The sequence below is a fragment of the Hoplias malabaricus genome, chromosome 11, assembly GCF_029633855.1.
Source record: "Hoplias malabaricus isolate fHopMal1 chromosome 11, fHopMal1.hap1, whole genome shotgun sequence".
In the NCBI taxonomy this organism is placed as follows: domain Eukaryota; kingdom Metazoa; phylum Chordata; class Actinopteri; order Characiformes; family Erythrinidae; genus Hoplias; species Hoplias malabaricus.
In genome coordinates this window covers 10,265,113-10,286,011 of record NC_089810.1, presented here as the reverse complement: position 1 = coordinate 10,286,011, position 20,899 = coordinate 10,265,113, and the positions used below count along the sequence as shown (strand labels likewise).

The 20,899-nt window shown below is 42.5% G+C and overlaps 1 protein-coding gene across 1 annotated transcript; it reads left to right on the top strand.

Moving 5' to 3' along the window:
• Positions 1–6,076, top strand: zgc:56622 (uncharacterized protein LOC326033 homolog). Its single transcript, XM_066685507.1, has 11 exons — positions 1–119; positions 1,079–1,249; positions 1,469–1,585; positions 2,257–2,334; positions 2,439–2,555; positions 2,695–2,807; positions 4,587–4,674; positions 4,783–4,866; positions 5,504–5,586; positions 5,693–5,752; positions 5,936–6,076. Exons 1-10 carry the CDS (start codon positions 30–32, stop codon positions 5,721–5,723), a joined length of 972 nt encoding a protein of 323 aa, XP_066541604.1. The 5' UTR covers positions 1–29; the 3' UTR covers positions 5,724–5,752; positions 5,936–6,076.
• The last annotated feature ends 14,823 nt before the right edge of the window (positions 6,077–20,899 follow it).

Here is a 20,899-nt window from a genome sequence, read left to right as displayed (position 1 = left end):
TGTGTTACATTAAAAGAAATCATATCCCCATGGAGGATAGCAGTGAACGGCCTAGAAATATAGAACTTAATGATGGCAACTTCATGCCACTGCTAGGCCTGGGAACATGGAAGTCAAAGGTAGGATTACATTCTTATAAAGTGTCTACATACAGATTGTATTTGGTAGCCACTAAAAATCTTTGCATTATTACTCTCAGCAAATCTGATCAGATTCTGTTTTCAAAATAGACCTAAAAATCTTTGCCACCAACTTATTAGAACCTGAAATGACATCTTGTAAGAAATTCCTTCAAATAAGGTGTGATATACACATTAGACATTAGACTACATGTACAAATGAACTAGAAATGACTTAGTGGTCATGTGACTTGGTGGAATTCTGATAAGGAAGTCAAAGGCAGTCCTTTATTGAAGCATATCAGTCTCGAAATGAAAATGAAACTGCAATATGTCGAATGGCAAAATATTCCTATATTTGAATTTCAATTTCACATTCATACACTGATCAACCATAAAATTAAAATCACCTCTATGTACATACACACACCGTCCATATAGGTGCACTTTGTAGTTCTACAGTTACAAACTGTAGTCCATCTGTAGCGCTGCATACTTTGTTAGCCCTGTTCTCATAGCTTACAGGACCCCCACAGAGCAGATGTGATTTGAGTGGGGGATCATTCTCAACCCTGATGTGGTGGTGTGTTAGTGTGAAGGACTAGGGGATAACCAACACACACTGTGCAGCGAGTGGACCAATGAGGTGAGAGTGTGTAACAGAGAGGACAATGTTTAAAAACTTCAGCAGCACTGCTGTGTCTGACCACCACCGTCATTGCAGCACTGAGAAAGAGCCACCACCCAAATCATACCTGCTCTGGGGGTGGGTCCTGACAATTAAAGAACAAGGTGAAAGGGGACTAACAATGTCTGTAGAGCACACTCTTGGTTGTGGAACTCTTGAGAACAGTCATTTCAAATTGTTCAAATCTGCAAAGGGGGGTGCGTGGGTGCAGACTGAAGTCATATAAAAACATAACACTTCAACTAGAAATGTTGTATTTTTTGGTCATCAGACCACAAGTTCAGAACAGTGTCAAGGGGCAGTGGAGACAGCGATAGCTGCAGGCTACCGTCACCTGGACACGGCCCACAGCTATCAGAATGAAGTGCAGTTGGGCAGAGCCATCCACTCCAAAATGCAGCAGGGCATCATTCGGCGCCAGGACATGTTCATCGTGAGTAAGGTGAGTCAGTCGTACAAACAGCCCTTTGTGATAACTGTAGGAGAAAACTCATGAGATGGCAGGGTAAATGAATAGTCTAAGAGTCCTTTGATGTGGATGATGTCATGCTTATTGCTGATTCATTTCAGATTTAATAATCCCTTAGTTTCCCTCAGCCAGACAACAATGACTGATGAATGTCTGGCGACTAATGAAGAATCTGAATCTTGTTCTGCGTAGCTGTGGTGCACATATCATGCCCCAGAGGACATCCCTGTGTGTCTGAATAAATCTCTCAGTGACCTACAACTTGATTACCTGGACTTGTACCTGGTGCACTTCCCTGTGGGACTAAAGGTAACAAAACAGCACTGCATTCTGTTTATTAGGTTGTTGTTTTAGCTATTGTTGCATGTGAATAACAGGAAAGTAGATAGGTGTAGAGTAGCTAAATAACCCAGGTTTACACAGTAGTGAGGGAGGGGCCCTGAGATCCATCTCGACACATTGCAGACCTGTAGAGCAGGTGACCTTGAGGTTGGTTAGCATCAACACCTTTATTTAGTATAGACTGCTACAACATGCAGGTGATCATGCTTTTTTGTTTTTATGAGTCAGTCCATCACAGGGCATCACACCCAGTCTCACTCACCCAGTCACTTACACACTCACACCTGTGGACAATATAAAACACTCACACAGTCACTGACTCACACGTGGACAGTTTCACACACTCACAGAGGAAACCCGAGTAGACCCTGAGAGAACACACTCATGACAGACAGTGACTCGAGGCGGGGATTGAACCCACAATCTCAGTCCTCTGGAGCTGAGTGACAATGACACCCAGTGCTGCTCCGCTCTAGTCCTCACCATGAATTTTGAGTAGGAGGCCATTGCTGAAAGTGTAGCAACCCAGTTCTCATTTAAAGCTTCACCAAGGGTGCAAACAGGGGACTAGTTAATGGCTGGTTGATTACTATAATGAGGATTCCCTAAACATGTTTTTCTTTCCCTGCTGTCCGCAGAAAGTTGGGGATGAGCTCTTTCCAATGAAGGATGGAAAGCTTCTCACAACAGACATTGACTATGTGGATGTGTGGAAGGTAAGGGGAGAAGGGGAGACTTCTGAGACTTCTGTAAAAACAAATCCAGAACCAATCCTACAAATAGATACTTGATCTACACCCAATGTTCTGTGGATGTACAGGGGATGGAAGCTCTGAAGACCTCTGGAAAAGTGAAGAGTATTGGTGTTTCAAACTTTTCAATCCCACAACTTGAGAGGCTGCTGTCTGTGGCTAAGATCCCTCCGGCTGTCAATCAGGTACTGAGACTTTGTAAAGGCAGATGATCAGAGATTACTGATTGTTTTAGCCGTTGAGCTGGAGTCAACATGTGCAGAAATAATATTGTGTGTTAATGTTTAACTAATTATTAGTGAAATAATCACATTTCATCTGCAGGTAGAGCTCCATCCGTATCTGGTGCAGTCTGAGCTGGTTGAATATTGCAAGTCGAAGAATATTGTTCTCACAGCCTACAGTCCTTTTGGCTCACCAGGCAGACCCAAGGAGCTGTGAGTTTATACCAAATGATATGACCAAACCTCTTCAATAGTTGATCTAATCTGACCTTTAGAACCAGAGGAAACAATGTGCATATTAAAGGACTTTGACTCCTGGACAGGTTTAACCTGTTCAAACTGAAAAGCTGCAGTACAGACTGCAAGGCTTTTCTTTAAAACTCAGTTCAGAAAGATATAAATAGGAAAATCCCAAATTAGTAATTAGGCGCAGTGGGTAGGTGTCGAAGTCACACAGCTCCAGGGACCTGGAGGTTGTGGGTTCGAGTCTCGCTCCAGGTGACTGTCTGTGAGGAGTGTGGTGTGTTCTCCCTGTGTCTGCGTGGGCTTCCTCTGGGTGACTGTCTGTGAGGAGTGTGGTGTGTTCTCCCTGTGTCTGTGTGGGTTTCCTCCGGGTGACTGTCTGTGAGGAGTGTGGTGTGTTCTCTCTGTGTCTACGTGGGCTTCCTCCGGGTGACTGTCTGTGAGGAGTGTGGTGTGTTCTCCCTGTGTCCGTGTGGGTTTCCACCGGGTGACTGTCTGTGAGGAATGTGGTGTGTTCTCCCTGTGTCTGCATGGGTTTCCTCCGGGTGACTGTCTGTGAGGAGTGTGGTGTGTTCTCCCTGTGTCCGTGTGGGTTTCCACCGGGTGACTGTCTGTGAGGAATGTGGTGTGTTCTCCCTGTGTCTGCATGGGTTTCCTCCGGGTGCTCCGGTTTCCTCCCACAGTCCAAAAACACATGTTGGTAGGTGGATTGGTGACTCAAAAGTGTCCGTAGGTTTTATAGTGTGAGTGAATGTGTGTGTGTGTGTGTGTGTCAGTGTGAAGGCCTGGCGCCCCCTCCAGGGTGTGTTGCACCTTGCGCCCAATAATTTTGGGAAGGCTCCAGAAGCACCGCGACCCTGAATTGGAAAAGCAGTAACAGACAATGAATTAATGCTGATAATATACACTTGTTTTACATTTGGTATCTGCAACATTGCAAAAAAAGGAATGCTTTGCCATTCTTCCATTACACAAATCTCCATCTACACCACTCTGCCAGGCCTTCAGTCTTGTATTTTACATGCTGTGACACACATTTTCACTTGGAGACGTGGTCTGTATTTCTGACAGATCTAACGCAGAATTTCTTTTGGAGATTTGATGGTGGTGTACGTTTGGGGGTTTCTGAAGGAACCTGGTCTAGAAGCCAGCAAATGTTACTCCAACATATGATTAATGATGACTTTACAGATGTCACTCACTATACCTCCTCTTTTTACCCAACGTTGAGTATTTCCAGTATTTACATCATATCCATTTCTGGACGTTGTTGACATAAGTTTTCCACCAAGCAGAGGACAGTCTTAACTTGCACTGAACAGTGTTTCTATCAGCAAATGTTGGTATCAAAAGCCTAAGTGGTGAGTGGTGATATTCATAACCACCACAGAAATGTTGTTGTGACAGATATCTGTGCTGCATTGATGGACTGCAGTGGTCTCAAAGTGAATGGAGGTCATGTGTCCTGCCCTTTACACAGAAATGTCCACAAATAACCTGAATCTTTCAATATCTGCCACTGCACCAAATAAATCTGACTGGTTGATTTTTACAAAATCAGTGAAGATGATAACGTAGAAACATTAAATATTTTGTCTTCTTTTGCTGCTATAAATATATCACTTTATCAGTATATCAATAAATAAACTTGCCGTGCCTTGCCTTTTAAAACAAGGGTCGGAGGGGATTTACAGATCCCTGTGTATTATAATATCAGTCTGAATATGAGCTATATTCTCGTTATTGCAGGCATAGAGGAGACAGAGACCCTGAAAACCTGCTTAAGGACCCTGTGGTTGGGGAGATAGCTGCAAAGCACAAGCGGACTCCAGCACAGGTAATACCTCCTCCCTTTTACGGAGAGCACAGACATGGTTCTGTGTGTTTCCATGTGGTTGTGTATGTTACAGTGCACCTCAGATATTGAATCCTTGGTGTTTTGCAGGTTTTGTTGAGGTTTCATATAGAACAGGACACTGCAGTGATTCCAAAGAGTGTAAAACCCAATCATATTCTGGAGAACACAAGGGTAAGTCATACATTTCATTACAGTCTTAGGATTTTAAAATAGCAAAAATGTTTAGTGCATGAAAGTGTAGTAGCTTCCTATTCCTTCTAAACCAAATTGTACTTTCATTACAACTACATGAAGACACTCAAAGTATAAACATGTTATTGTGCAGTGATGTTTCATTAAATTCAATAAGGTCCAATTGCTAATGTTCTCCCAGCAGTGGTCCGAACCTCCGGATCTGCGCTTGAACTCAGAGTGGTGCTTTATATTGCTGTTTGTGATTAATGCCACGCATTCGGTCCAAAGGTTTAGAACCGACTGCAGGGAGAATGACCACAACCTGCGCCATCCGTTCATCTTTAAATGTTTTTGTGTCCTGCATCAGTTTTCCTTATTGTGTAGCGAGTCCCACTTTCATCTCTCTAGTAAACATACTACAAGGGATAATTCTGATTCAGTCTGATTCTCAGAAGAGTGAAGCTATTGCTGTATGAACTAAATTAACTGCGCCTTTTGCCTTCAGACAGTTTTTATTCTGCACATTATTTATTTGGTCACAGATCCGGACAGAACTGTAGCTTGGCCCAGGTCTGCCATTTGGTGATGCTTTTAATAGTTCATAAAGATGTTTTACACTAATCTCTGAATGTAGATCTTTGACTTCTCTCTGGATGAAGAGGATATGAGAGCGCTCAGGTCTCTGAATCGTGGCTGGAAGGCCTGCCTCTTAGAACAGTAAGAGCACACACTTCCCATCCCACTTCCGTTTAAAGTACTGTTACGACATGGAGACAAAAAACGTTTACTTACTAAGTAACAATGCTATACTTCTGTCCCCCAGGCTGACGTCTCATCCTTTCTATCCCTTTTAAAGGATACAAACAAACTGTTTGCAATGCAAGTGAGTCTACACTGCTGCTGTTTTGTAAGATTAGAAATAAAATATGTATAATTCAATAATCATCTCAGTTTTACTGCTAAACTGGGATTGTTTACAAAGTCATTGTTAAAGTCTGAGGCACTTGGAAATTCATTAATTAACTTGCAATCTTCCAAGTGTCTAAATAATTTCCGATTTCCACAGGCAATCAAAAACGACTGGCACACTCAGCTTGTTTTCCTGATTTAAACCTGCTGATAGAGGAGACACTGCCCGTGCATGTTCATACTGCGGCGGATGAAAGAAATCTTGGCATAATACGATTTTTCTGTGTGCTACTGTGTCTAATGTCATTAAAGTGTTGAACAAGGCTTTCTGTAATGTTAGAAGTGTTGTGTGAGTGAGTGCAGGAGCTTATTGAGAGATTTGTTTTTTAATCAGAGTCCCAATAAACTCAAACGATATGTAAATAAAGTTCCTATTCATGTGTTTACTTGTTCAAAATGACCATTTTATACTCCAACAAAACACAGGTCTGTAAATATTTATAGACAAATAAAGGCAATGCATAATTAAGTGAAAATAAGTGTGAATAAGATGACAAAATGACAAAGCAATCATCTACAATTAAACACTTGGATTATTTTCTAAATATTACACCTTAGCTATGCATCATCAGAAGGGGGCAGGTCCTCGTTTTGATAACACGAAGATGACTGTGGGGCCACTGTAATAGATAATTATACATATTTAATACAGATGGCTCAATTAATATTCTTTATTATTATATTCTTTGTTGTCCTTAATGTCCCTTTAAGTCCCTGCTTGTCACGTACAGTCCGAGATCATTTCCAACAGCAGAGGGCGCTGCTGCAACACATTGGATCATTCTAGCCGTTACAAAGGTGTGGCAGAGGGACGTCCAGTGTTAACTAGCTTCCAGTATTTAACGTTGTGCTCTTATCTGTTTCCTTTGCTGTTAAGCAGAACCAACTACAGAAGAATCAAGGGCTGATAAGGGGGTTGGCTCATACCAAAAAGTACCAGGGCTGACCAGATGTGGCCACTCTGCTGTTCAAGGCCGTTCCCACGTCTCCACTTCCAAAACCAGCTGGTGTTTATCTAGGCCTTCATAGCTCACCTTAGAAATGAGAGCCTGTGATTCTCAACATTTTGGAAACTAAAAATATTCTCCCAGTTGCTACTGTGTGCCACTGTCCATTTGAATAAATCCCAGTGCTTTGTTGTATGTGTTGATGAGGGGTGTAGGCCGTGCTCTTAGGAGATCATGCTTCGCTAACGTATAAGAGACAGTTAATCAGCTGCCTGTCAATACAATCCAGAAGTATGTGATCATCATACAGAGACCCAAGTTATATTCACACTTTTTTTTTTCATTTTGAACCACGCCATTTTGTGTGAGCTGTGCACTTTTACTCAGCCAGTGTTTTGGGCAGTGTAGTATTACACAAACTGTTGTAAAGATTCTGTTTGTTTCTGCTGATGTGTAAGCGGGTTGGCTCTCTTTGCCGTTTGCTGGCAAGGAAAGAGATTCCTGCACTAGTGGTCTCATGACCGCTATCCTGGGCACAGACTAAGCCCGTAGTTGGACGATGCTGTGTTTTCTATGGAAAATTACCATTAGCTTCATTACTACAGTCCAAAGTTTGAAAGTCTTTAACACGCTGATGTCTATATCTGTCGCATCCAAACTTTTGCCTGTCATTTATGGCTCCCTCATAAACTGGGCTCAATTTCGATGAAAGTGAAGTTACGCCAGTTGTGTTTCAAAAAGAAGTGGCTACACTAGAGTCATCAGTGGGAAAATTGCTCACAGTAAATAATGTTTAAAAAAAATTTGTCAAAAATTGTTGGGCCAACATTTTAAATGTTTGAATTTCTTAACTTTTTTGTTGCATCACTGCTTCTGTAGTTTACGATTGTAATCAAAAACACTTTTTATAAAATACAGAAGATGTTTCCTTGCCATTTGCTGCTCTCCAGTGTGTTTGTTTACTCAAAACTGGTCTAATGTGTTCACAAAGCCCCAGTGTCTGTAAATGTGGCTGGTATGCTAGTCTCTCTCTCTCTCTCTCTCTCTCTCTCTCTCTCCCTCTCTCTCTCTCTCTCTCTCTCTCTCTCTCTCTCTCTCTCTCTGCTCAAGACATGGGCATCTGGAGTTTTTTCAGACCAGGGAGAGATCTCCAAACATTGAAAAGCTGGAACCTAAATGAGGATATTGCTCTATTCCTCCTCCATACGTGGGTAATACTGACTAATTTGTACAATTTCTGATTAGTTAATGTGGATATGTCTCCAAATTCAGTAGATGGCTAACTGCATGAAAGAAACCACATTCTGAAAGTGTTACAAAACTAAACAACTCAAGTTACAAATTAGTTTTTGTGGTAAGTCAACCAGTGAATAAAACCTTACAGACAAGTCATACTTGATCCATGTACAAACAACTGTCATTTCTTCCGCTCAAACACACTGTTCCGCCTTAAAAGGCTTGAAAGACTGCACCCTGCTTTGCCAGTTGTTACACTACTGATTCCTACTTAATTCCTTTGGCTTTTAAAGACTTTAATCTTGCTCCCACTTCCACACTTCTGATGCTACATTCAGTTTATGAAGGTATTCCTGGACTAGGTCATCAGAACAAAATAAAACAATCATACCATACTCATACACATAATATTAATGGATTAGTGGATGGTCTGGTTCCTGAATGAGGAGAAGCTCCTCTGGCAAGAACCTGTCCAACATGAGCTATTACTTCTAGAAGTGCTTCAGACTGCAGCTCAGAAAGCACAGTGGCTCCAATACTGGCTTATATAACACTACTGTCTCAGCCTGATGAGTAGCTCAGCAGAGGCCTGTGTGGTGTGACAGGTTTTAGAAGGGGCCGCTTAATACCCTAAATATTTTAGACAAGCGAGGTGTGCTGTGTCTTTACATTTTGAGCAGAGAAGCATAATACTGCCTTTTTTTCCATCAGTGATAAATAGATTGCATTATTTTTCTTATAGCCTTACATTTTTTTCATTATGAAACTAATAAGAATATAAAGTACTCCACATGTGGCTACAGTTTTTAGTTTCTTTAACTTTATAACATGTCCCTCAGATTACATTTCTTTTAGAACTGGAGTACATTGAGGCTACTGAGAAGCACAGTGGTCTTAGCATTGACCCTAAGAGATTGCCACTTTGATTAGGGTGACCAGACATCCTCTTTTACCCGGACATGTCCTCTTTTTTAGACTTAAAAAAATGTCTGGGCGGAATTTCACAAACGTCCGGGATTTTGTTTTTCTAGAGCTTACATAGAACTTCAAGAAGCGTTTCGTTCACAAAGTAGTCCCTCCGTCCCCTACTCCGATTGGTTGACTTGAGTGAGAAGGGGGAGTGATGAAGTAGCCTAGGATCTTCTGATTGGACGGTCTGACTGTAGAGCTATCGTTATTTTATCGTTATTTTATTATCGTAAATGTTTACCTTCTCTGTAAACATTTAATTGATCAGTTTGCACGTCAGTAGACGTCCACCTCCCCCCCACCCCCACCCCCCAGATCTCAGATCTGGTCACCCTTACTTTGATGGATGCATGGAGATGTCTCAATCATCTGAAGCCAGCACTCTGTGCCCCCATCCACTCTAACACTGTTCATGTTGTTTGCTTAGCATGTGCTTCTATCAGCTGATGTGTCAGGTCTGGGCAGTTTGCTTACTACTCCCTAGTGTTAGGCTGTTAGCAGCAGTTCAAAAAGAAGCAGTAGGTTGACCTTGTGTCTTGTGAAAATGATTGGGGATGAAACAAACAAACAAAAAACAACTGAATTAGATTGTATTTTCCCTTCCATGTCCACTCTAGCCGTCATCCAGTCACTAGTGTTGGGCGTTGGAATGTATGCACCATCAGGAGCCTGTGGAATGCATTAGCGCAATGCTCCACCCCACCCAAACAGCTTGGGACAATATGTTCTGATTTGTGTGGGATGTAGGTTAAAATTCAATACACAAGAGCACAGTGCTTAGCAAAATAAACTGCGGAGGAGCCTGACATATGAAATAAATACAGTAGATATTCATTCATTCATTGTCTGTAACCACTCACCAAGTTCAAGGACACGGTGGGTCCTGAGCCTACCCCAGAAGGGTACACTATGCATGTGAAAGAAAAACTGAAAAAAAGTACATATCATTCTTCCCCTCACTGTCTGTTGGTATGAACCAGGAAGGCTTGGATTTGACCAGATGATGTCCAGGTTCCTCTCTGTCTCTCTACTTCCTGACCACCAGTGTGCTATATGTGTGTGTGTGTGTGGGTGTGTGTGTGTCCTTAGCAGAGCGGCAGAGTGATTTAGCTCTGTTGAAATTCTTCCAGATCCCCCCTTTTGGCATCCTTTAGTTAGACAGATATGCCAAAGCACCTCCCCCTCTTCCACCAAACACAAACGAAGCTCACTGGCAGCCGCCTTCTTCCAGCACTCTTGTAGATTTCTGCTTATGCAGCTGCAGTGTTGTACTCTTTCAACATTCAAAGTACACCCCTGAGGAAAACTTATGGCTGTAATTATTTCAACCTCAATTCATCAGAGCCTGGGGACAGAACAGAATGACATTAAAAGGGAGATACAAAACAGAATGATTCAGAAAGGAGAAGGCTTTGGCTCTTTTTAAGTCAGAAGGCTTCTGCATTTTCTTGCATTTCTGTGTCAAAATGTGGCATTTGATTCGTCTCTGTGCAGTAGGTGCTGATTTCTCACATCACACTCATTAGTGGAAATCTCTAACTGACCGCACTGTGCAATGGAACCTAATTAAAGGCCAGAAGAAAGCGTTTCGACAGCATGCACTTTCATATATATGTTTCTAATAGTCTTTCATTTATTCATACATCTTTTGTAAACATTTCAATCATTGGCTGCAAGGCAGGGGCACACACTGGACAAGTTGCCAGTCCATCACACTCGTGCTTCCCATGCACACACAGTTGCTCACACACTCACATGTGTGGACAGTTAGTTTCAAACACACAGCGCCAGCCACCACCGAGCTCGACCTGCAGTGCCAGTGCTGCAAGCCCCGTTTAAATAAGGCTTTCTTATGTTCTTTCCTTGCTTTCATATAAAATATCCACTCAAATATTAAACTCACAGATGGATGACTTAAAATGTCTTCCAGATTAATCAACATGGGCTGCGTTGTCTCTTTTTAAAATCTGTTGGTATTACAATTGCTCAGCAGTTCAACTAAATTTGGATTTTGCATTTAAAGCTGAAATAGCTGATTTTTGTAGAAACCAGTTTTTCTTTTTTTTTTTTTTGTTCTTTCCGACCACAAAAACTCCCGCATACTTTACCCGCCTAAAGCCACTCCCTTAAACCACAAGGTACAATGGTTTGCATTGCTCCACTATGCTCCTAGAACAGTAGGGCTGAAGCTTAACTCCCTCAGGGCTTCCTCATCTGGGCTACGGTCCATCCTTCCAGCCTTCACTGCTCGTGCTTTAGATCTGCTCCGTGATTCTGGGACTCTCTTGTCCCCCTCTTGTCCAACAAATCTCTTTCTATATTAAAATCAAACCTCAAAAATATCTTTTCTCCCTCAAACCTAAACTATACTGGATTTGGTGTGTAATGTACATCTCTCTGTGTTTTCTCTGTATTGACTATTGTAAGCATTTTAAGTTCTTGAAAATTGCTCTATATCTTCCTCCACTCTATATGCTGCACAATGAAGGCCACAAACAGCAGTTTCTGCATTTAAAAAGTGCAAAACTATTTAGTGTGAGTGTTATATTTGCTTCTCCCTGTCTCACATTTAGTGCATTGCCTGTGTGTAGTTGTCTCAGAATTAATCTGTGAAGTGAACTATGTCAGGAGTAGGGCACTATTTGGGACAGAGTGTGTTTTACATGCGGTGCCAGGAGGAAATAAACAAATATAATTCCAGCACTTTTTTGGCCTGGGTCCCTGCTACTTGTAGGAAGTTTAGTTTCAGAGGGAAACGTGTTTGTCCTTTAAGTATTGGACCTTAATGATCATTACTGACAGGTCAGTACAGTCCTAGCTTTAACTCTGATGCTAACTGATTCTTTGCTGTAGTAAAGTCTGGATCCCAGTCCTGACATCACTGTTTACCCTTGATCAGCAGGTTCCACGTAGAAGAGGAAAACAAACTTTGTGTCTTTTTGCTGTCACCTGATCCTGACCTGAGCGAGGCCCATTATGATGGTGGTGATGTGTGGATGGTTTTATGGTGTGGGAATGGACTGTGACTTTATGGTTAAAAATAGGTCACAACAAACAATAGACAACTGATAGGTACAGATAGTACAGATAGGTTTCAATCCAGTAGCTGACATAATGAATGTGCCTTAGGGTTTAGTTGCTCTTAAACCTTGCTTATGTTAGCTACATAAATACCAAAGGATCAACGTAACCTCTTTTTTGACGTGGTTTTAAACTGATTTTGAACTTTGTCCCTGCTGTGTTCATTCAACTAACATTCCTTTTGCATGATTGAAGGTTTGGACACACCGGCTCTTTGCTTATTATTCATTAATCTTTTTCAGAATTGCTCTGTTGGTTTGTACACATCAAAGCAGTGTATAAACTGTGAAAATAAATTCATTTAAATTCTATTGTACAAGTCAGTTGAATTTCACATATTGCAAAAACTAATATAATTTGTTGTCCAGACCATATTTAATGTTTCACCCGAATATTAAATTCTACAAATTAATAATAAATGTGCATTAGCCGGTATGTTTAGTGTAGAACTGTAGATAATGTGAACACTGGGTTTTTTGTTTGTTTGTTTGTTTGTTTTAACTCTTAGAAGCTTAAGATAGCTAAATTTATAGTTTTTTTATTTTGGCATAGATTTCCTTATTCTAATAAATATTAACATTAATATACATTTTTCTAATAAACTTTAACATTAACACAAATAAAAGTAACACAAAATATAGGCCTATATTTCTACAGCTTTCTAGTATTACAGATTTATACATTTTTATTGACACTGGCTGGTGATTTTATGTATGCATTTATATTTTTGTGAGAATATGTCGTTTATATTTTTAAACATTTAAAATGGAAATGAGTGTTATTTCATTAAAATTATCAAGTTAAACCTGTGGGATTGTGTAGTGTAGTGACTAATCAACAGGTAGGTGTCGCAGTCACACAATTCCAGGGACCTGGAAGTTGTGGGTTCGAGTCCCGCTCCTGGTGACTGTCTGTGAGGAGTGTGGTGTGTTCTCTCTGTGTCCGTGTCGGTTTCCTCTGGGTGACTGTCTGTGAAGATTGTGGTGTGTTCTCTCTGTGTCTGCGTGGGTTTCCTCCGGGTGACTGTCTGTGTGGTGTGTGGTGTGTTCTCCCTGTGTCTGCGTGGGTTTCCTCCGGGTGACTGTCTGTGAAGATTGTGGTGTGTTCTCTCTGTGTCTGCGTGGGTTTCCTCCGGGTGACTGTCTGTGTGGTGTGTTGTCTCTTTGTCCGTGTCGGTTTCCTCTGGGTGACTGTCTGTGAAGAGTGTGGTGTGTTCTCCCTGTGTCTGCGTGGGTTTCCTCCGGGTGACTGTCTGTGAGGAGTGTGGTGTGTTCTCCCTGTGTCTGCGTGGGTTTCCTCCGGGTGACTGTCTGTGAGGAGTGTGGTGTGTTCTCTCTGTGTCTGCGTGGGTTTCCTCCGGGTGACTGTCTGTGAGGTGTGTGGTGTGTTGTCTCTTTGTCTGTGGCGGTTTCCTCTGGGTGACTGTCTGTGAAGAGTGTGGTGTGTTCTCTCTGTGTCTGCGTGGGTTTCCTCCGGGTGACTGTCTGTGAGGAGTGTGGTGTGTTCTCCCTGTGTCTGCGTGGGTTTCCTCCGGGTGACTGTCTGTGAGGAGTGATGTGTGTTCTCTCTGTGTCTGCGTGGGTTTCCTCCGGGTGACTGTCTGTGAGGAGTGTGGTGTGTTCTCCCTGTGTCTGCGTGGGTTTCCTACGGGTGACTGTCTGTGAGGAGTGTGGTGTGTTCTCCCTGTGTCTGCGTGGGTTTCCTACGGGTGACTGTCTGTGAGGAGTGTGGTGTGTTCTCTCTGTGTCTGCGTGGGTTTCCTCCGGGTGACTGTCTGTGAGGAGTGTGGTGTGTTCTCACTGTGTGTGCATGGGTTTCCTCCGGGTGACTGTCTGTGAGGCGTGTGGTGTGTTCTCCCTGTGTCTGTGTGGGTTTCCTCCGGGTGCTCCAGTTTCCTCCCACAGTCCAAAAACACACGTTGGTAGGTGGATTGGCAACTCAAAAGCATCCATAGGTGTGAGTGTGTGTCACCCTGTATAGGACGGACGTCCTGGGTGTGTCTTTGTGCCCAAACATTTATATAATTTATTTATGACATACTTAGTCATGGGCTGATCTGTGTGATCTGAGAGTCTCTGTTTACTGATAAACAAGTTCCTCTACTGTGGTATCAACACCCCAGCGCTACCCTGAGGCAGTTTCTTCATCATCTTCTCTTTTTCTGACACTCTCTTTTAATCTGGTTTTTATGGCTCATGTCCTGGATGTCTGTATATTTGTACCAAATTTGTAAGATACATATTTCAAAACGTATTACATATATTTTAAAAATGAAAAAACAAAGGTAAATAAATGTAAAATTAGCTTAAAATAATTACTACATAAAATTTGTTGTTTAAAATTAAAATAAGAAGCACTACCAAGGCATGAGAGGAAAAAAAAAAGCTAAATCACAATGTTATTCTGCTGCTGTGAGTCACCCGTGTAAAGTCTGAAATAGTAATTAATGCTTAAGTACGTAAGTGATAATTCTCATCATGTTAAGTTACACTTACACTCAAAAAGAAAGTGTGGCTCGATGGGCTGAATACCTGAGTAACTTTATGTCGATCTGTACAAAACTGACATTTGAAATTAATGTCTTGCTATAGTTTTATTGTTTAAAATTATATCTCTTTTTATTTCAGAATTTTTATATGTGTGTCTGCATGGGTTTCCTCCGGGTGACTGTCTGTGAGGAGTGTGGTGTGTTCTCCCTGTGTCTGCGTGGGTTTCCTCTGGGTGACTGTCTGTGAGGAGTGTGGTGTGTTCTCCCTGTATCTGCGTGGGTTTCCTCCAGGTGACTGTCTGTGAGGAGTGTGGAGTGTTCTCCCTGTGTCTGCATGGGTTTCCTCCAGGTGACTGTCTGTGAGGAGTGTGGTGTGTTCTCCCTGTGTCTGCGTGGGTTTCCTCCGGGTGACTGTCTGTGAGGAGTGTGGTGTGTTCTCCCTGTGTCTGCGTGGGTTTCCTCCAGGTGACTGTCTGTGAGGAGTGTGGTGTGTTCTCCCTGTGTCTGCGTGGGTTTCCTCCGGGTGACTGTCTGTGAGGAGTGTGGTGTGTTCTCCCTGTGTCTGCGTGGGTATCCTGCGGGTGACTGTCTGTGAGGAGTGTGGTGTGTTCTCTCTGTGTCTGCGTGGGTTTCCTCCAGGTGACTGCCTGTGAGGAGTGTGGTGTGTTCTCCCTGTGTCTGCGTGGGTTTCCTCCGGGTGACTGTCTGTGAGGAGTGTGGTGTGTTCTCCCTGTGTCTGCGTGGGTATCCTGCGGGTGACTGTCTGTGAGGAGTGTGGTGTGTTCTCCCTGTGTCTGCGTGGGTTTCCTCTGGGTGACTGTCTGTGAGGAGTGTGGAGTGTTCTCCCTGTGTCTGCATGGGTTTCCTCCAGGTGACTGTCTGTGAGGAGTGTGGTGTGTTCTCCCTGTGTCTGCGTGGGTTTCCTCCGGGTGACTGTCTGTGAGGAGTGTGGTGTGTTCTCCCTGTGTCTGCGTGGGTATCCTGCGGGTGACTGTCTGTGAGGAGTGTGGTGTGTTCTCCCTGTGTCTGCGTGGGTTTCCTCCGGGTGACTGTCTGTGAGGAGTGTGGTGTGTTCTCTCTGTGTCTGCGTGGGTATCCTGCGGGTGACTGTCTGTGAGGAGTGTGGTGTGTTCTCCCTGTGTCTGCGTGGGTTTCCTCTGGGTGACTGTCTGTGAGGCGTGTGGTGTGTTCTCCCTGTGTCTGCGTGGGTTTCCTCCGGGTGACTGTCTGTGAGGAGTGTGGTGTGTTCTCCCTGTGTTTGCGTGGGTTTCTGCGGGTGACTGTCTGTGAGGAGTGTGGTGTGTTCTCCCTGTGTCTGCGTGGGTTTCCTCCGGGTGACTGTCTGTGAGGAGTGTGGTGTGTTCTCCCTGTGTCTGCGTGGGTTTCCTCCGGGTGACTGTCTGTGAGGAGTGTGGTGTGTTCTCCCTGTGTCTGCGTGGGTTTCCTCCGGGTGACTGTCTGTGAGGAGTGTGGTGTGTTCTCCCTGTGTCTGCGTGGGTTTCCTCTGGGTGACTGTCTGTGAGGAGTGTGGTGTGTTCTCCCTGTGTCTGCGTGGGTTTCCTGCGGGTGACTGTCTGTGAGGAGTGTGGTGTGTTCTCCCTGTGTCTGCGTGGGTTTCCTCCGGGTGCTCCAGTTTCCTCCCACAGTCCAAAAACACACGTTGGTAGGTGGATTCGCGACTCAAAAGCATCCATAGGTGTGAGTGTGTGTCACCCTGTGAAGGACGGACGCCCTGGGTGTGTCTGTGTGCCCAAACATTTATATAATTTAGTTATGACATACTTAGTCATGGGATGTGTCGTCTTAGAGTCTCTGTTTACTGATAAACAAGTTCCTCTACTGTGGTATCAACACCCCAGCACTGCCCTGAGGCAGAGTTTCTTCATCCTCTTCTCTTTTTCTGACACTTCCCTCCCTTTTAATCTGTTTTTTATGGCTCATGTCCTGGATGTCTGTATATTATACCAAATTTGTAAGATACATATTTCAAAATGTATTACATATATTTTAAAAATGAAAAAAAAAGTAAATAAAATTAGCTATAATTTTAATATTATCTCTCTCTCTCTCTCTCTCTCTCTCTCTATATATATATATATATATTTTTTATATATATATATATATATATATATATATATATAATATTCATTATCTGTAACCCTTATCCAATTCAAGGTCGCGGTGGGTCCAGAGCCTACCTGGAATCATTGGGCGCAAGGCGGGAATACACCCTGGAGGGGGCACCAGTCCTTCACAGGGCAACACAGACACACTTTCACTCGTACAGTCACACCTACGGACACTTTTGAGTCACCAATCCACCTACCAACGTGTGTTTTTGGACTGTGGGAGGAAACCGGAGCACCCGGAGGAAACCCACGCAGATACAGGGAGAACAAACCAACTCCTCACAGACAGTCACCCGGAGCGGGACTTGAACCCACAACCTCCAGGTCCCTGGAGCTGTGTGACTGCGACACTACGTAAAATGTGTTGGTTAAAAATAAAATAAGAAGCACTACCAATGCATGACAGGAAAATGTGAGTCACCCGTGTAAAGCCTGAAATAGTAATTGATGTGTAAGTACGTAAGTGATAATTCTCATCGTGTTAAGTTACACGTACACTTTTGTAAGTTTGACGTACACTCAAAAAGAAAGTGTGGTTCGATGGGCTGACTACCTGAGTAACTTTATGTCGATCTATTTTTTATTACATATCTCGATATGTTTATGCCCAATTTAGCCATGCCAATTCCACACATTTGCTAACACAATCACACTTGATCTATCAAGGAGCCCCTAAAACAAAACCAAAAATATCCAAAAACACACGCTGGTAGGTGGACATCAAAAATGTCTGTAGGTGTGAGTGAATGTGTGAGTGTGTGTGTGTCGCCCTGTGAAGGACTGGCCCCCTATACAGTGTGTGTTCCCGCCTTGCGCCCAATGATTCTGGGTAGACTCTGGACCCACCGCCACCCTGAACTGGATAAGTGGTTAGTGACAATGAATGAATGAATGAATGAATAACATGACATGTATGTGTGATAGAGACCCCATTATCTTCAGAGAAATGTACATATTTACATTATAATGGCTATTATTCAACTGCATTCCATTCAACATTCAATCACAACACACACACCGGCGAGATGTGGCAGTCTGGAGGACTGGGGGTTCATTCAGGATAGAACACTAATCCATACCTGGGCATATAGTACATACAGACATTCATTCACATGCATCATTCACCCACACCAGGACAGCTTTAAGAATCACCCCTTTTCCCTGTACTTGGTTCTGAGCATGGTGGCTTCTGGCTCATGTGCAGCTGCTCCAGAATGTCTCATTCCATTGGTCAGTGATTTTGTATTGAGATTATACACTCGTTGCCCACAACTATTGCACCTTATAGACACTGAAAGAATAAAAGGCTGTCTGTTTCTTGGACATGTACAGCCCTTTTCCACCAATATCTGGTTCTTTAACCGGTTCTGTTCAGATTTATTAGAATCCAGAGAACCAGACCTCGTTTCCACCAGTTTTGCTGGGAAAATTGGATACGTCCTCAGCAGGGGGCCATTGTGAGGTTGCTTGGTTTCAGCATCACTGTGGCTGCATTCAGCACCAGAGCTAGAGATAAACGGACAGAGTCTGGAAAGAGTCATGGTTTATCCACTGTTAACTTTAGGTTCACCTCAGAGTGAGATATGATACACATGTGGAAACAATGTCAACTTCTGTCTGTTAAAAATGGAGTATTGTGAAGTATGGTTCCAGAGCAGTCTTGCTGGGCTTGTGAGCCGTGTGAACTGTGGAGAAAAGTAGCGTTAAATTAAATGCACCTACAGTCGCCTTGACAACTGCCTCAGAAAACACAGAGACGGAGCATTTTCCTGTTTTTACTTTCTTTGTAATTTTCTTTTCAAATCAGAAATCAGACAATGAGTCACTTCCCATTTTCTATTTTCCAATTTCATGTCGAAAAGGTACACACTTCCATTTGGTTGACTGGTCTTTTACCCAGCACACCATAGAGGACAATATAACACGTTGCAAATTACCCTGTCCAGCTCCAGTGTGCGATAACACATTATTTGAGGCTCTGTTCTGATCTTCTTTAGCTTCACACACACACACACACACACACACACACACACATCTATATGAGTTTCACTTTTTGAATGGATTTACTGAAATAAATGACCTTTTTGATGATATTCTAATTTTTTAAGATTAACCTGTATATTACAAACTTACTGAGGTTTCTCAGCCACTCAACACGTGTAGCATTGTGCACGAGTAACAGAGCTGCTAATCCCTGAGCTCTGGACTGGGAGCCGTGTGAGCGGGATGTGAGTAGATTAATAAGTAATGAGAGTATTACTAAATGACAAGGCATTACTCAGTCATCTGATATACAGCATCAGACCAGTGTAGTGTTGAAATGCTCAGAGTGTTTGTACTGGATCAATTATCCTTTCCTTTAATGCAGTATAATCATTAAGTGCCCTTTATTGCAAATGTCTCTGATATCAGTTTGCATTGCCACAAACTCCTTTTATCAGCATTTACACACACTCCCTGTTTGTTCAAGGATAATAGTTAATTGCCAATAACGATAACATAATCAGTAACTGTATAAGGACAAGACAATGAACGTTATTTCAAAATAAAGTTCAAATACGTGCAAAAGTATGAATAGAGGTGAATGCAAAGTGACCAGATCTGTCACATCAGCTGATCGATGCCCCTGCTAGCTCTAACCAACTGTATGTCTGTAGTGTGAGTGGAATAAGTGACCACTACAACATGAAAATTGTTTGCAAAGTATTTATAAAATGTATTAATAAATCATATGTAGATATTCTAATTATTTTCCACTGATCCAATTAATTGACCCCACTCTAACTTGACGTTCTTGTAGTTATTTCAATGAGTGATTAGCAAACAGTAGTTATAATATTATATAATATTTATAATGTGATTGCAAGAAAGGTAGTGTTGTTGCCACACTGCTTCAAGGCTTCATGGTGCGGGTTCAATCCTCCCCTTGGTTGACTGATTGTGAGAAGTTTGGACTAGCCTTCACTACAAGTCAAGGCAAGCGAAAAGACATTCATTCTCAATGTATTCACAACGACTGTCTATTTTTATATATTTTAAAGGGCAGAAGGTTATGTTAATATTATATATATGTGACTTGAAAGTGAACAGCCAGACTACTTTCTTCAGGCTTAACATGTATTATTAGTGAATGTAAATTATGTATTCATAGAAAAATATAGGTGTAAAGGACTTGTTTATGCGCAACAATCAGCCAAAACATTAACATGACCTCCTTGTTTCTAAACGCTCTATAGTTGCACTCTGTAGATCTACAGAGTTGTCTCTGTGTTGCTCTGCATACTTTGCTAGCACCCTTTCGCCCTGTACGTCAATGGTATTAGTGTGAGGTAGGGGTTGCACTGTCAGGCTGCATGAGCTTCATATCTGTGAGTTTGGATTGAGTGAAGGGTTTTTAGCGCTGTGCAGTTCAGCTCAGCAAAGCCCGATAGTGCACACCGACATGTGTTGATGCTGAAAACCCGTTTCTGAGAGCAAATGTCAGTGAAATAGGACAGTTATACAATGTTTAAAAGTACAGCTGGCCAGCTAACATGCACTTGTAGTTTAGCTCACCACAGCAGATGGTTTTTCCTGCAAAGTCCAGCTTAAATCCATATATTTAGAAGAAAACTTCATACCCCTCGAGTGAAGGGTTTTCTGAGTATATTTTCAGCTTCATTCCTGTCGTTTAATCTAGACTCAGTGCTAAACTCAGAACTGCAGAGGACTACTGGGATGAGGTTTTTTTCCCCACCTGTTTTCAGAGAATGACATCACCAGTCAGTGAGCCTCCACAGCGCCCCCTCCTTGTGGCTGTCTTAAATGCAGATGAATGAACTTGTTGGCTTTGTACTTAATTTAGTCACTAGTCATCAAAAAATTGACATGCCACACGTCACAAATGAGAAAAAATGGAATAGTTTTCCATAACTTTAATAGTATTTGAGCAAAGCATTCATCTTTACAGAACAATTGTAATCTTTGCAAAATAATGAAAAAGGTGCCTCTTTTTTTAAAGACGTTTAGCAAAACTACATTACAGTCAACAGAGAGAGTAAACTAGAATGATTTTCAATCATCCCATAGTGCTGTACATACAGAAAAACACCCTTACACAGTCTGAGAGGTGGGTTCAGATTCATGTCTCACATTGTAGGATGTGATATTTACATAATACATCATCACATTCACTCAAATACAGCTGTGTGGATACCAGTAAACTGGCAGAA

Coding starts and splice junctions, on each gene's coding strand:
- zgc:56622 (XM_066685507.1), top strand. CDS start 30: ATGGAGGATAGCAGTGAACGGCCTAGAAATATAGAACTTAATGATGGC. Junction 2,808..4,586: donor CCAGGCAGACCCAAGGAGCT/GTGAGTTTATAC, acceptor TCGTTATTGCAG/GCATAGAGGAGACAGAGACC. Junction 5,587..5,692: donor AAGGCCTGCCTCTTAGAACA/GTAAGAGCACAC, acceptor TCTGTCCCCCAG/GCTGACGTCTCATCCTTTCT.